Source organism: Paramormyrops kingsleyae, chromosome 1 (assembly GCF_048594095.1).
Source record: "Paramormyrops kingsleyae isolate MSU_618 chromosome 1, PKINGS_0.4, whole genome shotgun sequence".
Lineage (NCBI taxonomy): Eukaryota > Metazoa > Chordata > Actinopteri > Osteoglossiformes > Mormyridae > Paramormyrops > Paramormyrops kingsleyae.
In genome coordinates, this window is record NC_132797.1 from 17,852,688 (window position 1) to 17,872,881 (window position 20,194).

General features: G+C 44.1%; 1 protein-coding gene across 1 annotated transcript; it reads left to right on the plus strand.

The window, feature by feature from the left end:
• Positions 1-561: 561 nt before the first annotated feature.
• On the plus strand, positions 562-16,303 carry LOC111847017 (guanine nucleotide-binding protein G(i) subunit alpha-1-like). The gene is made up of 8 exons (XM_023817830.2): positions 562-1,424; positions 6,635-6,677; positions 9,536-9,677; positions 10,031-10,188; positions 10,610-10,738; positions 12,219-12,348; positions 12,496-12,649; positions 14,581-16,303. The coding sequence occupies exons 1-8, from the start codon at positions 1,307-1,309 to the stop codon at positions 14,772-14,774; spliced, it is 1,068 nt and encodes a 355-aa protein (XP_023673598.1). The 5' UTR covers positions 562-1,306; the 3' UTR covers positions 14,775-16,303.
• Positions 16,304-20,194: the final 3,891 nt, after the last annotated feature.

Sequence of the window (20,194 nt, forward strand, 5' to 3'; positions counted from 1 at the left end):
CTCACAATATTGGTAGAAACATCTCCCTATGGTCCACACCCAAATCTACGCACTTGCAGTGCATATCCTTCTTTATCTACAATCGAAAGAAGCAGTTATTTCATCGATATTTTACGCATTTAAGCTACATATCCTATACATCAGGGTTTGAGTCTGGCCTTAAATATTTCTATAATTGAAACCACTAGTTAAATTCAAAGCCTGTCTCTTGTTGCTATGGCGCCCAACCCTGTGCTATGCTCGTTTGCATTTTCAGATTAATGCTAGGTGATATCACACACATTCTCACTCTTTTTTTATCATTAACAACCCGATCGGTTATTGCATGCTCTATACACCGAATACCTTAAACACACTAGATGAAGGAATGAAACTGTTTGAATTAAAATAAAACATATGCTTAAACTTATAGATCAAAACAGATGTTTTTCTGGGCTAGTTGTCTATTGCCTCAGTTGGAGTAAATGTCAGCGCATACAATGGGGTATGAATCAGAACTGGGAAATCCTGATATACAGTACGAATATACCCTTAACCCTTAAGTGTCCATTTTCACCTCTCCTCAAGGTAGGTGCTGTCTGTACGTTATGATGTGTTACTGCATTGAATAGATGGTGAATTATCATGCTTTTAAGTTCTAGTATATGTGTGGTGACTCCAGTTATTGCATAGAGCGGATGGCGAGCGCACATTAACACAGTACTACGTTGAGTGCCGTTGACACTCCTTTTTGCACAACTACGACCACAGCTGCGTAAGTACTTTGTAATTTGTTAGACCCCGATCTTATTTGAGCAAGTTTGCGAATCAGACTTACAAATCTGATATAAAAACTATGTAGTTGTAGAGGAACTGTTCATTCTTCGACAGATTATTTTAGGTGGCGAGTGTTGGTAACAGACGAGGAAAAGGCGAGCTACGCAAGGGGGGGGGAGAGGTGCGCATACTCGTGCGCATTCCCACAAACAGGAAACCGCGCGCCTTCAGTGATTTAGTGTGGGGACCGACGTGTTGGGTGGAGAGCCAGCAGGATAGAGCTCGTATTGGTTTTTTCCCTGTTCTGCGATCACAAAACAGGGAAATACATATATACAATTATATCATCAACTCATACTGACGTGCAAAGTGTTGACCTTTGGCGAGAAACAAAGTGACTTAATTCCTTCGTTCAGGGATATCTTACATCTCTGGATATAAGGGCGTGTTTGGCTCCCCAGTCCCTTTCAGCTCTTGCATGTCCGCGCCGTAGCCTGCCTGCGTCTCCCGATCCTTTACTTTCAAGCCGCCTAGAGCATCCGTTTTAAGGATGGGGTGCACCCTGAGCACGGAGGACAAGGCGGCGGTGGAGCGCAGCAAGATGATCGACAGGAACCTGCGGGACGACGGCGACAAAGCCGCCCGAGAAGTCAAGCTCTTACTTCTAGGTAAGAAGTTTTCTCCGCTGGACACGTAGGTACTTTTGGTTACAACCACACAGCGTCAAAGTAGGATTCGCGATACTTAATGCCAGATTCGGTACGGCGTACGGAACAGTTTAAGTAATCAGATGTAACTGATGAATTGCGTAACTTGTTTTTTAGCAGGCAGATCCGATGTGCACATAACGTATAACGTATAAATATACAGACCCGTACTGAAAACGGGTAAATGATCGAACGGTAGGTTGGATTAAACGAGGATCTCGGTGCCGTACTGCTGAGCGGCAGAGTGATCCTGCGAAGTGCAGCCCGTCTGGACAGTCCGAGCCGCGGTGGTGGGACAGACTGCGGGGTTGAGGTGTCCGCATTTCTGCGATCCGGTTGCTGACAGTCGGCACCCTGGAACTGACCGGAAAGGCCCGGCATTACGAACCGTGCGATCGGCCCTTATCGCTTGTTCATTTACCCCCGATCCTCACACGTGGCCTGGGTATGAAGTGTATGGTGCCCCGCTTGTCATCCAGGTCAGATTTGCTATGTCCATAGAAGATGAGATTTCAGTTACCAGGAAAAGTGTTTTATGTTTGTTTTCTCGTTGAAAAACCCAGCCGGAACATTTCAGACGTCTGCTGAAAGTGTTAAACCTGTTGCTCGTGGTCGGTTACGTGCTTCAGAAAAAACACGAGAATAAACTTGCTTGTGCCTGTTCGTTATTAGTTAATGTTTCGTTTCGTTTTGTTTGTTCACCCTGATACTTGCCGGTTCTCTATCGCTGGTCTTTGTCGATTTTTTTCCTCCAGTACGTACTGCCGTCCTGTTTTACTTTGAGAGCTTCATTTTTGTTTTACATTTTTGCAGTTATGTTTTCTAGAAAAAAAAGATATTTCGTAGTTTTATTGTACTGTAAAATGTTATTATACATAATACATTTTAATACATAGCTGCATACTCTGAAGGAATTGCATTATTTACAGTGAGTAAAACATTTTTGGTGTATTCACCTTGTATCTTTTTTAACTAATACAGCATGTGTCCTGCAGTGATTTGGCTCTTGAGAGCTGATACAGCAGTAAAAGAAAGATGTTGATGCCACCAGGCTGGTTCACTGTTAATCTTCCAGGCTTAGAGCTAAAAGGGAAGCTCCTGTGAGTGGAATGATGTTGAGTGCAGCCCTGGTTCACTCATCACTCACTTGTACAGCAGTCCTTTGGGACTGAACTGTATCTGCTTACATGTGCTGCATGTTCATAATTCTCACTCGCTTGTGCACTCTTTGTTTATAATGTCATTTTAGGGCATTATCTTTGTCATTACAGTTTTCCTGAAACGTCTTGATATGCAGAAATCCACGTCACTAAACATCAATGGATGGAGGCATCCTTCCATCTCCCCTAATCTTTTATCTAGTGTGGTATCACAGTGCACTTGGAGTCTGTTCCCAGAAGCACAGGGAATTACACCCTTGATGGGACACCAGACCATCTCAGAGGACAGACTGAGGACAGGATAGAGACAAGCACTGATTTCTCATCACTGATTTATTTTGTCAACTTTGACATAATTACAGCTCTTTGGTTTTCAGGAATCATCACTTAGTATTTCTTACAGCTAATAATTGTTGTCCTCTATTTACAGATGTACAAACTATGCTATGCTGCTATACCGAAACAGTCTGAAATTTATTGTATCCAAAACAAAGTTTAAATACCAGCACAACCTTGGCTACTGGGACTGTTTGATTTGGCAGACTTTATTCCTTCAAGTCTGGCATGTTTTATATCTTTATTTAATAGAGTAAATTCCACTGGTGCAAGTTAAGGCAAATATCATTTAAGGGGTAAGGTAGCTATGTTCAAGGGTGACACCAGCCCTTCTGGTTCAAAAGGCAAATGTCGAGTCAAATAAGTTCTGTCTAGCTGGGTGTTAGTTTGAGGCCTTCTGCTGGCAGAACATCGAAGAGTAGAGAAGCGCACTGGGAAATGCACGTCTGTCTGCCTGCCTGCTATATCCCAGTGGCAGCATGTTACGGCCCCCTGTCACTTGGAGGCTGGTGAAAAAGCCCGGCCCATTGCCAGGGAACACCGGCAGTCCGGTTGGATTACCTGAAGGGAAGAGGGTGACCGGATCTGTGGTGTGGAAAACTGAGCCAGCCAAGGTTATAAATGGAGGCGTGACTGTTGGATGAGGGGATAGGTCACCTGGTGCAGATTCTGGTTAAATAAAAAATTTGGGTTAAATGTGATTACTTCTTCGTAATAACAAACGCACATACTACTTTGTAACACTCGTGAAAACATTCAATGATTTGTCGGCTTGAGATACAGTACAGTGCCGTATGCAGTTACTTTTATAATAATAATGAATAAATAATAATAATAATAATAACTTGGGGACTGCCTAAACATCAAATTAAAATGTTTATATGCATGCAGAGACATGGCTGCCGCTAGCTGTTGGCAGAATAGACGGTTGCCGTGTGAATTGCCTCCTTTGTGAAGGAAGTGAAATGATTGTTGGTTTTCGTGGTAGGGGGGTCAGGTTAAAGAAACATCATAGGCTTTCTTTAAGGTAGAGGTGTGTTTTTATTAGTTATTAATGTGTAAGATGGCAGATTGTTTCCTTGGTGAATTAAGAAACTGTGTGGAGGGTCCACGAAGAGCCGCAGATACGGTGGGCCAGCCGAAGGAGATCATTGCTTCAGGCTGTAAGATAAACTGTGTCACTCTCGTGAGGTATTCTGGTGTCTGGCCTTAAAGTCTTTGCTGTTTTTTGCTCCTCGGAATACTCGGTGTGGGTGACTCGCAGAGCGGGAGCTGTCTGTGGTCGCTGGGGCATTGGGGGTATCCAGGCTGGACGTGCAGGCTCACAGGGCAACTGCAAACCAGGCACAGGTCCACGGTGGCCTTTAGTGGCCGTGTGACTCAACGGCAGTGTCCTAACCGAGAGGGGTATCGCCATGGAAACAGCTACTGCTTTGGCCGTTCTGTTGTTGGTCCAGTTGATTGAGAAGCTCGTCCTGTAGCTGCAGGTCTATATGCCAGCTTAGCATGTTCAGATTTTATGGGTCTTCAGCTGCACAGCTCCTTCCTGCGCTGCGGTTTCCGCTGCTGGGAAGGTTGTGTGGTTACACTGTCTGCCCCCCATACCCCTCTCCCTCAGACCTACGGTTGCATTTGCACTTGCATAATCCCTCTGCTGATGGGCTGGATGGGTGCTCCATGAATAGGTACTCATGAGGAATTCCCAGCCCCACTGCAGAGGCTCACTGGTGTAGCACTGCGTGCAGAGGGGATTTTATCTAAATTTTAAATGAGGGAATGTTCTGCTGTGCATGTAAAAACGTGTGCAGTTATCTCAGCGGACAGCTGGCACCAACACGTTTATTTTTTTCTGATTCTTGAAGTTAGTGAGACTATTTCTCTTTGTTGTGCTGCAACGGCTGGTTCCCAGTGAAGTATCGAGAGTTTGTGGTCCAGTTCCTGTAAGGCCGCTGTGACTTTTAAAAGCATGCCCTTTAAATGTGTCCGAAGTGTCACACAGTATTGAGACATACTGCTGCTTGCTGAATCGCACTGCTGCTTGCTGAATCGCACTGCTGCTTGCTGAATCGCACTGCTGCTTGCTGAATCGCACTGCTCCATTCAGAGGCTGGGAGTCCTGGCAGCCTGGCTTCACGTAGGAAGATCATAGGAACGAGTTGTCAGTTTAAAAAATTCTCTTCTTAAATTTAATCCCTAGGTCTATTTTTAGAAGCACAGATTAGAAAGTTGCTAATTGTAGTACAGCTGGTGACGTACCCTCAAAGTTTGTGATATATATATGCTACTGTCCTTGGCAGCTGATAAGTTATCACAGTATGTCAAATTTAGTTTGGTTTCAGTCATTCTAGATCAGGGGTCTCCAACTCCGGTCCTGGAGAGCTACTATCCAGTAGGTTTTCTATCCTACCCGTCTTCTGATGAGCCACACCTGGCCCTGGTATTTACCTGAGAGCAGGTGTGGCTCATCAGAAGCCAGGTAGGATTGAAAACCGACTGGATAGTAGCTCTCCAGGACCGGAGTTGGAGACCCCTGTTCTAGATTATGCTGTTCTGGAAAGTGCATTTAGATCGCTTATGATTACACGGCCCAGTGGTGAGAAGACAATGTGGGAATTTCTAAAAACAGATTAGCACGGGTGCTTTTTAGGCGTTCAGTGAAGGCAGGAAGACTTTATTGTATTGTTTTCTAATGCAGAGATTCCTGCGAATGCTGCGTACATATAGTTCAGTGAGCATTAGGATGTTTTTGCTGGTGGCGATTAAATGATTACGGCATTGTATGAGGCTGTGCAGCAGCGGCTCGACGCTGCATAATGTACGCAGGCAGACGGATGGAGCGGCTTGTAAGGCTGGATTAATTTCTCTTATTGCAGCTGAAGCAGCACCTTGTGGCGACGCGATAAAGCAGACAGCAAGCCGTAGCGCAGTCCTGAGGAGGACGGCAGCTAATCTCATTTTGTAATTCTGCCTCTCCTAGACGCGCTCTCAGTCCCCACTTGTGTCGTTCTGGGCCGTTCTTGGAGAGACGAAAGGCTATGGTATAGTGTGATTAATGTCATTATTTATTTTTTATTAGTTTCTTTCTTCTTGGGGCGGCACCGTGGCTCAGTGATTAGTAGTGTATAGCTCTGCACCTCCAGGGCTGTGTGCTCACTTCCCACCCCCCAGCCACACACTGTGTGTGTATTTGTGTGTCCGAATGTGGGGTCCAGGTATAGATTACTTTGTGGGGACCAAATCTCCCCCGCAATGTAAGAAAAACCGGTTATTTTGCCGACCATTTTTTTCAGTCCCCACAACAGGATATTCGGTTTTAATAAAATCTCTGATTGAAATCAAAAGACTAAAAATGCCAAAAGGCTTGTATTTTGTCTTGTTACTTCTGGTTAAGGTTAGGGCTGGGTAGGGGTTAAGGTTGTTCGTAGAAATGAATGGACGGTCCTCACTAAGATATGAGTACAGGTCTGTGTGCGTGTGCGTGCGTGCGTGCGTGCGTGCGTGCGTGCGTGTGTGTGTGTGTGTGTGTGTGTGTGCGTGCGTGCGTGCGTGCGTGCTTGCTTGCTTGCTTGCTCGCTCTCCCTCGTTTGAATGGTTTTCCTAGGTTGGCAAGTTTCAATGTATATTTTGTCAAAAAAAAAAAAACACAGTATTGACATCCCTGTGTCTTTCCCTCAGGTGCTGGTGAGTCAGGGAAGAGCACCATTGTCAAGCAGATGAAGTAAGCATCAGCTTTCCTATTAATGTACCAATACCATACAATACAATAATGTACCCACCTTAGGTGTGGTTTGTGTAACATTACTTCATCACAAACATTTGACTGTATTGAGAAATGCTGAAAGTTTTCTACCTGAACTTCCTGAAGTCTTGTTTAGCAAGGACAGACATAATTGGCTACCCTAAAAATACACTATTATCGACAAAAGTATTGGGACACACCTCTTAATCATTCAATTCAGGTGTTTCATTCAGTTTGTGAAATTTCTTCCCTGCTAAATATTCTACAGTCAACTGTAAGTGGTTTTATTGCACAGTAGAAGCATTTAGGAACAACAGAAACGGAGTGGGGTCGCTGAGCACAAAGCCGGAAGCTTCATGGAATGGGCTTCCATGGCCGAGCAGCTGCATGCAAGCCTCACATCACCAAGTGCAGTGCCAAGTGTCGGATGGAGTGGTGTAAAGCACACTGCCACTGGACTCTGGAGCAGTAGAAACGTGTTCTATGGAGTGACAAATTGCGCTTCCCTGACTGGCAGTCTGATGGACAAGTCTGAGTTTGGCAGATGCCAGGAGAACTTTACCTGCCTGACTGCATTGTGCCAACTGCGAAGTTCGGTGGAGGAGGGATAATGGTGTGGGGTTGTTTTTCAGGGGCTCGTCTAGGCCTCTTAGTTGCAGTGAAGGAAACTCCTAATGCTTCAGCATACCAAGACATTTTGGACAGTTCTATGCTCCAGACATTGTGGGAACAGTTTGGGGAAGAGCCCTTTACTGTTCTAGCATGACTGTGCCCCAGTGTACAAAGCAAGGTCCACAAAGACATGGTTGGGTGAGTTTGATATGGAAGAATTTGACTGGCCTATAGGTGTAATGAGCAGGTGTTGTTTTGGCCTCATAGTGTATATAAAAGCTAGAGGGGTCCATAGCACATGAGTCTTCAGGGCAAGCTTACAGGACGCTGTGTGGCTCAGTGGCTTGGTTACATGCCATGGTTGTGATTAGAAGGACGACCGTTGAAATCCCATGCTTTTCTGAGTGATTTCACTGCTGGTCCCTTGATCAAGGCCCTAAACGCCCAATTACTCCAGAGTCTGATTGACTCTGTTCTCTCCACTGTATGTCACTTTGGATAAATCCGGAAATGCAGAGTTGGCTTTTGAAAACTTATTGCTCAGGGCCTGTTTGCCAAATTCGTTCATGCTCCCTGTCCTTATGTACCTGTAGCATGTAGACTAGAGGCCTTATATTCACATGTTTTCATTTAACAAATATAATTAGTGTTCTATGAGGATCATGGCAAGCTTACCTTGTTAATGTATCTGTGAGTAATCTCTCAACCGTGGCTGGTTAGTGTATCTGTGAGTAATCTCTCAACCGTGGCTGGTTAGTGTATCTGTGAGTAATCTCTCAACCATGGCTGGTTAGTGTATCTGTGAGTAATCTCTCAACCGTGGCTGGTTAGTGTATCTGTGAGTAATCTCTCAACCGTGGCTGGTTAGTGTATCTGTGAGTAATCTCTCAACCGTGGCTGGTTAGTGTATCTGTGAGTAATCTCTCAACCGTGGCTGGTTAGTGTATCTGTGAGTAATCTCTCAACCGTGGCTGGTTAGTGTATCTGTGAGTAATCTCTCAACCGTGGCTGGTTAGTGTATCTGTGAGTAATCTCTCAACCGTGGCTGGTTAGTGTATCTGTGAGTAATCTCTCAACCGTGGCTGGTTAGTGTATCTGTGAGTAATCTCTCAACCGTGGCTGGTTAGTGTATCTGTGAGTAATCTCTCAACCGTGGCTGGTTAGTGTATCTGTGAGTAATCTCTCAACCGTGGCTGCAGTGCATCATGCTGTTTGTTATCCTCTTTAATGTAGACGTTCCTCCAATGTAGAGCCGGTGCTGGACTTCCTCCCAATCCGGAACTAGTTCTGCACGTTTCCACCACCAAAAACTTGCCCCGGGCCAGAAAAAAAAAGGGCACCAAAGAAAAGCTGGTCTCAGAATTTGGAAGAATTTGAGCATAATATCGCCAGTGCCGGCAGTGAAACAACTTGCCAGCTTATTAGTGGAATAACGTTACAGTGTACATCGGTTTTTTAATTCTGTGAAAAACGAAAGATCGATCTGCTGGCCAGATATAATAATGAAGTAAATATGTGTTTAATAAAATTTAATTATGTTGCAGGTAGAATAAGTCAAATATCGTGGTATTCGAGTGGCAAAGAGATCATGAGGCAGACTACAAAGTTTAGTCTTTAGCAGACTCTTTTATTGCGCGATCCTTAAAAGTACAGCAGTAAAACAGGCAGCGAGAATAAACTCACAAACACACAGACAGGGAGCCTTTACGGAGACAAAAGTGGATACAAGCAATTGAGACCTGGTGCAATGAGTCATACTCTGAAGACATTTTTTTTTCAGTTCAGCAGCTTATAAAAACTAAAAATCCAAGACAAAATGAAATAAATCCAAAAAATTAAATGCAGATTATTCTTTACTTTACTCTCACTTCCACCTTCAGAATTTTTCTGTTCCATTCTTTTTTGAAACCGGTGGAAACGTGGGCAACAAGGCACTAAGTGAGAACCAGCAGAGCACCAGTAACAGCAACAGCACCAGCACCAGCTCCGTGGAAACAAGGCAACTGTATCTAAGGCCACATTTGGGTCCATCTCTGGCTCCCTCTGCTGATGCTAATGTGTAACTGGAATCTGAAACCACACAAGTGGTCTTAGGTTTCAAAAGCTGTGTTGTGGCCTTCTATCCTCTGCCCGAAGTGGGGCTGTGAGGGTGGGATGGGATGGGGGGGTGCTGGCAGAGACCCTGGGGGGGCCATATTCAGTGATATAGTACCTCCACCCCCCAGGATCATCCATGAAGCAGGCTACTCGGAAGAGGAGTGTAAGCAGTACAAAGCTGTGGTCTACAGCAACACCATCCAGTCCATCGTGGCCATTATCCGAGCTATGGGTCGCCTCAAGATCGACTTTGGGGATCCAGCCCGGGTGGTGAGTATTATGAGTGATCTGTGATTTGGATGCATAATGGGAGTGTGTGCAGGTGTGAGAGTATATAAGGACATGAAATGCCTTTACAGCAGTATTTCCCAATCCGGTCCTTGGGGGCGCACAGTTGCGCCGTGATTTTGCTCCCTCCGAGTTCCCTGCCAGACAGCCCACATTTTTGCTCCCTCCCAGCTCCCGGAGCAAAAATGTGGGCTGTCTGTGGGTCCCCTAAGAACCGAATTGGGAAACACTTCTCTGCAGGATATGAGGAATGCTGCCTTCACTGACGATGCTGCAGATAAGCATGGCACGCGGCGGCGATGAGGGTCGTGCTCTGACAGCTGCTCTCCCCCCAGGATGACGCCGGGCAGCTCTTCGTGCTGGCGGGTTCAGCGGAGGAGGGTTTCATGACTGCCGAGTTGGCAGGAGTCATCCGACGTCTCTGGAGGGATGGCGGGGTCCAGGCCTGCTTTAGCCACTCGCGGGAATATCAGCTAAATGACTCCGCTGCATAGTGAGTGCCTTCGTGGCTTGCCGTCATCTTTCCCACCATCAGGGGACCAGATTGAGTCCAGAATATCAGGATCATTCCTGCAGTGCAGATGCATGGTTGAAGTTGAAACTTAAAGATCCCTGTTTTTATCTCAGTGGCAGTTTAGGCTCTGCTGCTTTATCACTGAAGCCCTAGTGAAGCAGTAGTGAGAGTTATTACATTTTTAAAAAGTAGCACCAACAGCAGTTTTAACTCGTTGGTTTGTTATTTCCTTCATGTATCAGAAGAACATAATCCTTGGTGAGTCTTCTTAAGAACACGATTAAACCTCCTGGTCTTTGATAGTGCTTACTATGGAAAACAATGCTATAGGCGCAACAGGACGCCCTGCGGCTACTTTTGTGGCAGAATGTTTGACCTGCTTTTTTCTGCCTCTGTGCAGTTACCTGAACGACTTGGACAGGATATCCCAGAATGCCTATATTCCTACTCAGCAGGATGTGCTGCGGACCCGGGTAAAGACCACAGGCATCGTGGAAACACACTTCACCTTCAAAGACCTCCACTTCAAGTGAGTAAGAAGCCAGCAGTGTGTCAGTGTGTCTGGGGGGCTGTTCATGCACTTCAGAGCGGCCGTGTTCTTACCTAGCTGTTCTGAAAGCGTAGGTGGATAGTTCAAGTCCAGAAAGTAAAAATCCAGACCAAGATTTGGCTTCAATCAACCAGTTGAATATAAAGAGTCACAATCACAAGTACTCAACTGGTTGGTTGAAGCCAAATCTTGGTCTGGATTTTTACTTTCTGGACCTGAACTATCCACCTGTGTCTGAAAGTGACATACAACATGTAAAGTGTCCATCGCCTGGGTGAGCTCCACGAGGCACGTTGTGCTGTTTTTTCTTTGTTGAGAGATCCTGTCTGTTTCTGTTTCCTTCCAACATTTCAATACAAAATCTGACACTGTAGCATCGTCTGCATGTTTATTGTTAGTTGTCGTCCCTGTGGCCCCTTGAGCATGGTGGAATGAAACGAATGTCTCTTAATGCTGCTTCATACATACTGCAGACCCACCACGGTGCATGCAGTGATGTCATGATTTTTGTCACCGAGGTTGGGTGCGTAGACCTCACTGGGGGCCACGTACGAGGATAATTGGAACAACATGGATGTTCCATGGGCATTTATATGATTCCTTGCTACAAGATTATAAAGACTCCCAGATGGCTGCAAATTAAAATAAAATATGTTCATCAGCAATGCCAAATACCTGTCTATCTGTTTCCATTAGTGCTATTATAATTTTTTTTTTAAATTTAGTTTATTTGTATTATTATACAATATTATTATTGTATTATTTTCAATTTTCATTTGAAATCCAGTTTAGTTTTAGTTTTTGGTGTGGTTTCACTGGTTTTTATTTTAAAGATGTATATCTATTTAGCTGTTATATATTTTAGTTTCATTTAAAGTTTGAGTAATTTTATTTCTAAGGATAGATGGAGAGCTGCAGGCTAGCCACACCGCAGTAAGTATGAACCAGGCCCCAGGCTGCAGGAAGCCTCTGAGCTGCCTGTTATCACTCCCCATCCAGCTGCTCTTCTTCTTTGAAATGTAGATGATCCACCTCAGCCTCGGCCTCCAAGTGGTGAAAATGCTGCTAAACCCCCATCCAGATCCTAGGCAAGGAGGCAGGAGTAGACAGCTGGCCACTGTCACACGCCCTGTTGTTTAATCATGTTGTACTTAAGGTCCTCCTTCCCTGAGTGTGGTCTGCAGTTGCTCCAGGGTGCACATGTAAAAAAATATATATTTTTTAATTTTTATATTGACTTTTCTTTCACAATATTTTGCCTTCCGGTATGACCTTCAAAACAGCTGTTATGTCGTATTGGATGAGATTTGTTGCCTTTCAGTTGTTTCAAGGTTACGAGGTTCGAGGTGTGAATCAGCATGGGAAGATAACCCAAAAGCCACAGCTCTTATCGTTTGGCTCGGGTGACCCTTCTTGCATACTTTCATCTCTGCTTACTTGACGGTTTCGTATCCCACAGAATGTTCGACGTGGGGGGTCAGAGGTCAGAGAGGAAAAAGTGGATCCATTGTTTCGAGGGTGTGACGGCCATCATCTTCTGTGTAGCGCTAAGTGACTATGACCTGGTCCTGGCTGAGGATGAGGAGATGGTAAGTTGTATTACTCAGTCTTTGCCGCCTTCCCCCCCCCCCCCCCCAAATCTGTGGATATTAGTGGTAGGTGGTATAGCCCCCTGTTTTTTGGGTTATGGACTTGGATGTTGGCCCCAACACAAACGGCTCTCTTTCACGCCGCAGAACCGGATGCACGAAAGCATGAAGCTGTTTGACAGCATCTGCAACAACAAGTGGTTCACAGACACCTCCATCATCTTGTTCCTCAACAAGAAGGACCTGTTTGAGGAGAAGATCAAAAAGAGTCCATTGACCATCTGTTATCCAGAGTATGCAGGTGAGAGCCCATTTTTCATAGCCTGTGTGGGCTTTATTCAGTATCACATGGGTATTGGGCTGGATCCAGGCATCGGCAAACTGGGCAGCTGCCTATGATCTGGCACATGGGGCCCCAGACAAAATCCGGAAAATATATATTATATACATCACCAGCTCTAGCTATGGCCAGTCGCCTAGGGCAGTTGAATTACCTGCATTGCGCAGGAAATGAAATCATCATCAATTTTCTTGTATGGGGGCCTCCCAAGTAAAGCTAAGGTTCCAAAAAAAGTAGATCCGCCCCTGCTGGTATATATACCCAGTGATTCAGCTGGTGCAGAGCTGGTCATCCCATAGTCACTGTTCATTCTTTGTTTTGTAGCATAAGCTTTTACATGTTGTTCCTTTGTTTTCTACCCTTACAATCAGTTTGTCCCTCAGGAATTTTTCCAAATCCGTATTTTTCTAGATTTCCTGATCGTCAGTTGATGTACTGTGATGTAATTGTTTTTGAAGGCTTAAAACTGATTGTATCACTGCATTATTTCAATGGAAATGAGGCTTTAAAGGTCCTTGTAAGACAAATCAACCAATGCAGGCACTTTAAAACACTTGAAGAGTGTGTGTTATATTAGGATGGGAATTGTATTCTAGGCTGAGATGCATGGATACAGGATTTGAAAGGGTGTATAAGGACGAAGGCTGGATTTATAGTTTTTCCACACCTGTATCATTACAATTTAATGAGCATTAGTCATGAAAAGGCTTGATGATAAGCTGAACATTCAAACCTTCTGGGGTTCAGGTGGAAGCAGATGAGTCATGTAATCTGTCCTTTTATTTGTCTGCAACAAAAATCCTCTCACACAAGCTGCCGTCATGACGGTGTGATGTAAACGAATCCTCGCTCTTCTGTGAACCCATTTCCTGTGGTCAAGACAACGTGCTTCCTGGTCGCATTTTCCTTGAAGCGACTCCTAATGGTCTCCTAGGCAATATAGCCGGACAACACTGTGGACGTAAAAAGACTGGATGTTCTGTTCCCAGAAGTCTTTGCTCCTGTCCCATTTCCTGGATGCCTAGCAAAGACTTTAAGAAGTTGCGCAATTCTGTGCAGAAAGATAGTGCCGATCAATCAAGCATCGTAATACAATACTTAAAGATGCAGAGATCTCTGTTGAGCTCCTGTTATTGAGTTTTTAGTTAGACATTTTCAGGGATATTAAGTTTAATTTTAGGTTTTTGTTTTAAGTGAAGTTTCCTCTTTGTGCATTTTTTTTTTTTGCATTTTTTTTTTAATTTCCTGTAGTTCAGGGTGACAGTGGTCCATTGGGTATTCCTGTTGGTTTGATCCTAAGCCAGGCTCTGTGTGTGAATTGGCATGTTCTCCCCATGTTCATATGGGTTTCCCCCAGGTCCTCCAAAGACATGCTTAGGTGAATCGGTTTGTGTTCAGTGCCCATAGTCTGTGATTGCATGAGCATATGCCCTGTGATGGTCTGTCATGCCTGGCTTCCTGCTTCCTGCGAAAGAAATGATGGGGGGGGGAATGTACATTTTTCCTGGGTCTCAGAAAACAAGGTAAGTGATACAGTCCCTTACAAAAGGGCAATCCTTTACTTAGGGCAGTGTGTCCCACTCCGGTCCTCGGGGGCCCATAGACAGTCCACATGTCCTGGGAGGGAGCAGAAATGTGGACTGTCTGGCGGGGTGGTCGGAGGAAGCAAAAATGTGGACTGTCTGGCAGGGAGCTGGGAGGGAGCAAAAATGTAGACTGTCTGGGAGGGAGCAAAAATGTAGACTGTCTGGCAGGGGGTCAGAGGGAGCTAAACCGGTTTTGGGAAACACTGACTTGGAAGCTAAGTTCCATCATCTTTGAGTCCACTGTGTGCTGTTAGCTGTTCATTCTTTGACGCTGGAGTTAGCAGATCAGTCTGTGTCTCCTAACAGGCTCCAACACGTATGAGGGAGCCGCCGCCTACATCCAGTGCCAGTTTGAAGACCTGAACAAGAAGAAAGACACCAAGGAGATCTACACCCACTTCACCTGCGCCACCGACACCAAGAACGTGCAGTTCGTCTTCGACGCCGTCACCGACGTCATCATGAAGAACAACCTGACGGACTGCGGCCTATTCCTCTGACGGAGGCATCGCACAGATTACGGCTGCATTTCAGTCAGCTTGCGCTCGGGTCGCGGCAAATATGCTGCGGTCTGGTGGCTGATTGTACATCCTTACGGAGCGCGTGTATCTTTTCACCATCGTAAGCATGTTAAAAATCGATCAGTACTTTAATACATCTGAAAAAAATTCCATGTCACTCACTGTCAAATATTAATTTTTTTTCTGATGTACTCATTATATTCATATTCTTCATTTAAAAGCTGTTTCTTTGTTGTGGACTGAAGAAGCAGAAGTTACCGTGTGTGTAGCTGACATCCTCTCTGTGGCTGGCTTCTGCGAGGTCACCGCTGCATTGAAGTTGGGTTTGTTTTCATGCGGGGGCAGATGAGGAGGATTCCATGGGTGTTTCTCAATACCGAAAAAGCAAAGATTGCACTTGTGGTCTTGGAAAGACTGGTCTTGGTAACTTGCCTCCCAAGAACGAACATGGGGTACAATGAATCATGGGATCGGTCTTGTTTGGCGAGGATGCAACTGATGTATCCTTGATATTTGGGACGGAACAAGAACAACATCTGGCAATTCTTACCATCCTCTGTACTTCTGTTCTTGAGTATTGGAACTGGTCTTTGGGCAATTGAAGATGATGTAAAACGGGTACACAAGAACACAAGTACGGTCAAATATGCAAATTGAAAGGGGGAAAGACAAATGAGGTGAAACCCACCAATCACAGGCCAGCACTGTATTCTTTGTCAGTCTTAATGACTTTGTTTCAGTCTGGGTCGGTTTTAACGTGTGTAAGATGTTTGTGTAAATCTTGTAGCCACCCCCGCCCCCCCATAAACGTGTTTCTTTTGTATTTTAATTAAGTTCTTTTTGTCTTGTAAACTGGTAGCTTGGCTTTGGTGGAAATGCCATTTCTCCCGCACAGGGAAAATGGACTTATTGTGGACCAAGTGGATGGGTATTTGTGCCTTTTCATGTGTGATTCCCCCATTTTTCAGTATTTGTTACTGCCAGTTCGATCGTTACAGAGTGAAATCATGATGGTTTTATTGTTAATGTACCTTCTCTCACCGGCGTGCTTACTCTTCCCGGTCTTTCATGTTAGGGGAAGTGACCCGTGGACGCTGTCGACCACGGCTAGCCGTATAACAGCCTTGGGCCTGAGTGTGTCAGAGTGACAGGACGAGCTGTTTTCAGTAACCTTTTTAAAATAACGCCAGGTCAGCAGCGTGGTTTGAAAGTGTAACTGAAACTGTCATGATTTAATTTGTCAGAGAAATGTTTTGAAAGGTACGTGTATAGGGATATCTGCCTTAGTACTGTGCAGTACACAGTTCAAAATCCAAAACTGTGCAGTACACAGTTCAAAACCTAACACCTGAAAGTGTTTTTGGGTGGGAGTAGGGGTTGGACAGGGTCTGGGGAGAGAATAATGGTTGATCTGTTACACTAGACAAACTGACATAATTGTCTGTAGCTATGTTCTCTATGGTAGGACAACATTTTCCTTATTTTGCTAATAAAACCTGTTAATAATCCATTGTGAAGCCGTTTTATTCTTCAAGTCATTTGTTGATATGTTCTTTTAAGGACTTGTGTGTGTGTGTGTGTGTGTGTTTTCTCTCTCAATGATGCAAGCAAGAGACAGGTATTTGGTCTTTCTGACGTCAGACTGTAGCTCATGTCAGAGCTGGACCAGACAGTCCGCATGCCACACACACATATATATAATATATATTATTATTTTATTTTTTTTAATCTGTCTTTGCTCTTGGTTCATCAGGAGATGGCTGTCCTTATTTTTAAGCACTCTATTGAATTAATAGTTTCCCTTATTTAGTTAATTTCTTAGTCCCCAGTCTGAATTAATACATGGAGGTGCAGTCATTGGGCTTCTGTCTGCTAGCTCCTCCCGGAGGCAGTCTGTGTTATTTTCTTTTCCTGTTATCACAGTACCTGCTTAAACTAGACTCATGCACATGTTCCCATTCATGCTCACACATTACACTGCGGGGCTCATGAAGCAGTGGTTGTCTGGCTCCTGAGCAGGGGAGAAATATCAGACGTTCAGATGCAGTGTTTGTGTGTCGAGATTCTGTCCCAGAATGCCTTTCATCCTCCCATTTGCTTTGTGATGTCATCTACTCCTGGTGCCATGGCAACAGGGTGATATTCTTCTAGACTTCTAGTCTTCATGGGAGAATGTTATAAATAGCTCCTGATGTTTCTCTCTTTGGAACAGGATAAAATCCTCAACATCACATTACATGGACGTCGTTGTTCTTTAAAAGAAATAAAACCTACTGTACAGTACCTACAAAATGCAGCTTTTGAAGGATTTTTTTTTTTCTTCAAATGAATGAATTGAACTTTGTTAAACATTTCACCCTAAGCGTTGTCCAGGGGGCTTTCAAAACCTTAAAAAAAAATATTGGATCCATTTTTTAATTTACATTTCAAGTCCATAATGTCATTTCTTTCGCATTATGTTCCCTGCAGACTTGTGCCCAGATCCACCTAGACCCCCTCACTAAGCCCACATTCAGGCTGGTCAGCAGCAATATGTTACATTTAACTTCCCGAGTTCCGAAGAACCTTTCTTGTGAAATTTCAATGTTGGGAAGTGGGATCCACTTAACATGAGAGCACCATTCTGTGGACAATGTCCACTCCATACATGAGCTGTGTTTCGTGAGATCCACTCTATATGAGAGCAGAATTCTGTAGAGCAGGACAATCAATCTCATGGCAGTGACATCACCTGTCTGCAGTGAGAACAAGGACCTGATTACTGTGTGGGCCCAGCAAATATATTAATATCTGGTTGTTATGATTTTATCAAACAAACTAATGTATTACTGCCATATTTGTTCCTGGGTGCAACTTTTTGTTCAATGAAATAAGTGACAGAAATAAGTTTGCGTGAATTAGATAGTCGGTTAAAAGGGGGTTGTCAGGGCTGTCTCTTTTCTTAAAGTTCTCATTTGATGCATTATACAGAATGCTGGATGATGTCACAATCCTGAGTCTCCTGGCTAATAGGAATGAGCACCATGTACTGGAGAGTGGTTATTTTGTGTCCAGTCCAAGGCGGAGAGCATCCTCACATCTTCCACTGCTGTACAGCTCAGCAATGTACCTCCCATTCTGGGGCAATCGGCTGCAATGTGACCTCCTTTGGAAACACACACAACTCAGTGAAAAAAAGCAAGCAGAAAAGATTGTTGCTGATCCTCCCCCTCCCCCCCCCCCCAGGCCGCCATCTGTTTAATAAACTCACCTCAGGGACATGCTACCAGTCTGTCAGAAGTAAATCTGCCCAGCAGTCTAACAGCTTTTTTTCCCATTCTGTTCAAACAAGCCTCCTGGACATCTGCATCCTTCCTGCCCCCCACTGTCACACTGCTATCTATTTATACTGATGTTATTATTTGCAGTTGCACATTAATTCCGGTTTTGATTCTAGCTATGCTTTAGTTTCCCTGCCTAATGCTCTATTGCATGAGAATGTTCTACAATCATACTGTACACACATTACACCATGTTTTCACCAACATAAATGCAGACTTCATAAGAAGAGAATATGCTCATTTATTGGCGTCTGTATGTTCCTTCCGCATTCTCCGCAGAGGAATGGTGCTTTGCTGACGCCCTCTTGTGGTATGATCGTGTAGTTCATTTTAAGTTAAACTGCAAACAATTAATGCAGTTTGAACAAAATGTCAAGTTCAGCAGTAACATAAGAGCTTGAAAGCAGCTTCATTTATTACAGCAAGTGCATCTCTAATTATTATTAATCTTAAGTTTAAACAAAGATAATGCATATTTAATGCACATCCGTCTTTGCATATATTAATGCTTTGGGCACAGCACACATCCCAAAGCCTGCTTACAGGTATGTTATAACAGCTCATGTCCCTTCTGTGTTGGAGTTTGTTTAGTTTGGCTAATTTGAACTGAAATGCCAACTGCTCATAGATTTGTCTTAACATCCAACCCTCTGTCTTCTTTGACTGCTTAGATGTTTCTAAGTACCAAGAACGCAGAGTGTACTCGTGTTCTTGGCAAGAGAATTCTTGCTAGCTTACCCCCAAGAACGAACTCGGGACCCAGTGTGTCATGGAATTGTTCTCCTTGACAAGGATGCAACACATGTATCCTTGATATTTGGGCCTGGGCAAGAACGACATCTGGGGATTTTTACTGTCCACCGTACTTCTGTTCTTGAGCGTTGGAACTGTATTTCAGTAATGGAAGATGATGTAAAACGGGTACACGAGAACACAAGATCAATCAGATACACGTATTGATAATCACCCAATGGTTCTGGTGGACCTGGGGCCTGTCCCTGGAAGCTGAGGGTGCAAAGCAGGGGAATCCCTGTACTGGGTGGCCAATATGTTTAGACAGGTATTGTTTATTATTGTATTTTGCTGTCATGCTAATTTAACTAATTTAAGAGTCTTTAAATGTCCCTAGTGGTTGTGCTGGGTGTCTGTTAACCTCTCATAATGTGTAGGCTGACCTAGCTTAACAGATACAGGGTTTGCAAGCAGAAAGTGCTACAGTGAAGTCCTACAGTGCTGGGCAGCAGCACTGCAGCACTGCATTCATGTGGCTCTCTACATTCTACATGTGCACACAGCTACACACAGTGTCCAAAGACATGGCAAAAGCTGAGGCAAATAGAGGTGCAGACAAATCCCAGTTAAGAATCTGTGGATAATGTTGGTGGATTACAAAAATTACTGTAAATACTGTATTAAATCAATATGATTGAGGCAAAACTAATATCAGATGATTTCCCTTAAATCTATGGAAGGAGCTGTAGAGGATCTGTTCTATGGCTGACTGTCAAACATATTCTGTACATGTGCCATGGCTGTATATGTTATTTATTTTTTGTTGTAGTGCGCTAACCACTAGCTTCATTTCAGCTGAACTGGAAATGCCAGCAACAGTGAGAATGCCATGCATTCGGTAATACTGGCCCTTTATTTGAACTAGCACTGCTACAATCACCATTTTCACGATTATGTTTTTCTTAAGATAACTAAGTTCAGGGGTGGACTTACCATAAGGCAGGGGTAGAGAGCCGCCTGAGACCCCAGAAAACTAGGGGCCCCATGAAGACAGAATTTCTACAAGTTACTTTTAAGGATCTAACATAAAATGAATATGCAAATGATATAACATGTATTTGACTTGTATTTTTAGCGTCAGTTTTCAGGATAGACAAAGTTTTGAGGTTTTGATGCTTTGCATTGCCCAGCTTTCTTTTACCACTGGAGTTTACCGGCTGTTCACTGGCAAGCGACGGGCACACAGATACAAGACTAACATTAGATCTCCCTTGTCTGATACTGTCTCACTAGAGTGGTAGCCAACTTGTGAACAGAAGTAGAAAGAACACAATTAAATGAATGTAT